Source organism: Plasmopara halstedii (assembly GCF_900000015.1).
Source record: "Plasmopara halstedii genome assembly, contig: Scaffold_262, whole genome shotgun sequence".
Classification (NCBI taxonomy): Eukaryota; Oomycota; class Peronosporomycetes; order Peronosporales; family Peronosporaceae; genus Plasmopara; species Plasmopara halstedii.
The window spans coordinates 518618-521861 of NW_020187183.1; the positions used below are offsets into that span (position 1 = coordinate 518618).

Here is a 3244-nt window from a genome sequence, read left to right on the forward strand (position 1 = left end):
TCACATGCCTTTGCCAATCATTAAAATTCTTTCTCACCTACATAAACAACCTATCATATTGGCTGCAGTGATGCGCGTGATCGTAACTTTGACCTTATGTTGCTTTGACACATCATGCTGAACAAACTGCTTTTGGTAAAGTCTTCCTTTAGCGATCATGCGATTATGAATGATCACACGAGTCATCTGAAGCAAATGCCATTGCGACAAATAATTTTTTTTTATCGTCTATTGTGGCTATCCCTCATAGTAATCTTTCACCTCGCATGGTAGTATGCTTTACAACTAACATCATGTAATCAAGCGTGATAAATCTGTTGAATGTGCACAATTCTACTGTCAAATTTGAAATAATGAGTTTGTGCAGTGGACAGTTCAAAGATTTTGCGACAGTCGACGCGTATAAAAAATCGCGAGTTCTGGCTCCCGTCATGTTGAATTTAAACATACCGTACGAAAATTTTAGCATTTTTTCAAGCTCGAATTGTGTTATCTGCTCCGCATTTTTCTGCAGCGTCAAAGCTCTAATGGCTCATGGGCGATCTATAAGCTGCTGCGTCATTTTTTAGTCTACTGACTCAGCTAATAAACGCTAGCAATCCAATCACATCTCAATACGCCACTCATCACAATGTGCATACAGCCCCAGCATAGCCAGTTGCACGTGAAGGAGCAGCTGACAAAGTCTCACATCGGCAAGCATTCCTGGCACCGTCACCACAATGCATGTACGGAAATGTTGCCGAAAGAAGCTCAAGAACTAAAGGAGAAGATTCTGCGCACACACAAGACCAAACTTATGCGCTTTAGTATGACTTACATGAAGAAGCGCGTGGAACCTCCTGTCGAGATTCCCGATGAATTAAACAACCAACACGCGTTGTCTACGATCGTAGCTGGTCGCAGAGTCCCGCTCACACGCTGCATGTGGAACAACACAAAACGTAGGACACACCACATGAAACAAATCTCCGAGTCGAATTCGCTTCGCTGCACCCTCTACCGGTCTCCTTTGCTTTTAAATACTCACCAAATCTTGTATTGAAAACATATTTTGAAAATGAACGTATCAATGTATCTTGACATCATAATCGTTTTGTATAATGTGATGGCCACATTACAGCATTAAAAGCAAATATATAAGCTAACTTTCTGAATCTTCTTGTCACGTCAAAACGATTTCCACAGATGATCACGTAAGTACTAGTTAAACTGCTTATCGTGATCAAATCTAGAATATTTTTTAAGTTGAAAAGTTACAATTCACTTGGAAATGATGACCAGAAGTTCGTAATCTGTCATACAAACTTCTGAAGAAGTATGGACGGAGTCCATGGTGCTTTTTACCGTACCGGTTTCTTTCCAATACAAATCACAAAATGTTGTCACTTAGAGTCCAGACGCTTTCCAAAAACAAATTCTCTGACCTACTTGCTGTGCTGGTCTATTCTATTTGAACAAAGCTCTAATCTCGATTCAAAAATTCCGTGTGCAACTGATTTTTTCGAAGTCTGGACCTAACTATTCCGTGCAATTTTTTACTGGATACGTTTTCTTCAGACGTGGAAATTGGACAAGTTTCTTGTGGTACTCGAGTTTTTGTGATCCACTCTGACTATACACATGGTGGTATAGAGAAATTATAGCTTAAATGATTGTTGAGTGCAATTTTGTGGGTCAACTATGCTGCAAAACACACAGGACTCACGGCGTCCTATTTCTGACAAAGCTTTTGTCATATCTGATGTTGCACAATTCTTGCTAGTCTGCATTCGTTAAACAGGCGTCAAGGTGTAAGGACTTTCTATATAAAAGTAGTCGCAAAAGTAAAAAGCACGTTGGACAAGATCATTTCCTGGTCTCCGCACATATCGCACTCTTTGTAATTATCAATGGTCAATATATATCCTGTTAATATCAATGGTCAATATCTAGCTTTTACATCTGTTATCCAAGAATCTTGCGCATATCCAGTTCTGGTTTGACTCATTTTAAGCCTACCACAAAATGTGACAGACGTAAACGAAATGTGCAGCATACAAATGGTGTCCACTTTCTGTTGCTGATCCTTTGTTTTAGTGAGGTATACAGTTTTATACGTGCGGGTGATCCATCGGTCGCCAGCTCTTTAGGTTTGTCTCGTCACGTTCAGACTCGACATTTACCAATATCAGTGGTACTGGACGTACGAGGTATCATGGGCATATCTGTACAGCGAGACTTATTGCCACGCGACGACTGGTTACAACCCCGAGTTCACCGACCTTCGAAGCGCTCAAGAATTCGCTGTCGTCTCTCCCGTCCGTTATCCATTGAATTGCCCGAGGATGTACGTGCACTAAAGCAAAATATCCTGACGTCACACCCAACGAAGCTCACACGATTCAGTTTAAGTCATATGCGTCATATGGTCATTCCACCAGTATTGATTCCTGAAAAGCTTAACGACCGTTGTGCCATGAAAACGGTCGTGTCCGGCAAGTGCGTCCCCTTGACCATGCGTATGTGGAAGAATTGCAGAAAGAGGATTAAACTGCTTGACATGATCGCCGAACACGTCACGTACCGATGAGAATGTTTTTCTTTTCGTTCAAATTAACAAGTTGATCCTATTTCAGTGCCACCACCGTCGATAATCTTCAGATAATGATATGCATTTATTTATGAGTCTTGCGAAGATTTTTTTCTCATCAGATTTAAACTTGAAGTCTACGTTTAGTAATTAAACTTAACGTACGTCTACTCGAACGCCACTTGTTGTCTTGGTGTTTAGAGGTCTCAAAGTGATGCAGCGGGTAGTCATTTCTGTCTCGAAACTTCCTAGTCGACAATTACCCATTTGTTAGCAATAATTGCATCTATAGAAATTTAACATTAACCGCATCAAAATTATCATTTGAAAAGTGGGAGAAACAAACAAATTTGAAATTAACGTGAAAGTTTTGTTAATGACTACGTCGGCATCAAGAAAGATCTTGAGGAAAGATATGACGGGGGAGAAATGCTGCGACAAAAGTATTAGGTCCCGAGAAGGATACAAGATGATGCATTGCATGCCAAATCACGAATTTGTAACCGCGCTAAGGTTGTAATAGGAGATGACTTGACCAACGAAAGACGAGTACAAACGATAAACTGGACGGATAGATTAGATTTTGAAAAAATTAAAACAATTATGACAGTAGAATCGAAGAAAGTAAGAAAGTTACGATGGCTAATTAAGACAGTAAATGGAAACTATTTG

The 3244-nt window shown here is 40.1% G+C and overlaps 2 protein-coding genes across 2 annotated transcripts; one reads left to right on the forward strand and one right to left on the reverse strand.

Moving 5' to 3' along the window:
• Positions 1-631: 631 nt before the first annotated feature.
• PHALS_04556 (uncharacterized protein) lies at positions 632-2572 on the forward strand (the record flags this gene model as incomplete). Its single annotated transcript, XM_024722385.1, has 2 exons — positions 632-944; positions 2133-2572. 2 exons carry the CDS (start codon positions 632-634, stop codon positions 2570-2572), a joined length of 753 nt encoding a protein of 250 aa, XP_024573466.1.
• A 15-nt stretch (positions 2573-2587) lies between these two features.
• PHALS_15021 (uncharacterized protein) lies at positions 2588-3244 on the reverse strand. The gene has a single exon (XM_036407315.1). The coding sequence runs from the start codon at positions 3053-3055 to the stop codon at positions 2843-2845; it is 213 nt and encodes a 70-aa protein (XP_036263026.1). The 5' UTR covers positions 3056-3244; the 3' UTR covers positions 2588-2842.

Bases quoted from the DNA above. Each gene is read 5' to 3' on its own strand.
- PHALS_15021 (XM_036407315.1), bottom strand. From the start codon at position 3,055: ATGCAATGCATCATCTTGTATCCTTCTCGGGACCTAATACTTTTGTCG.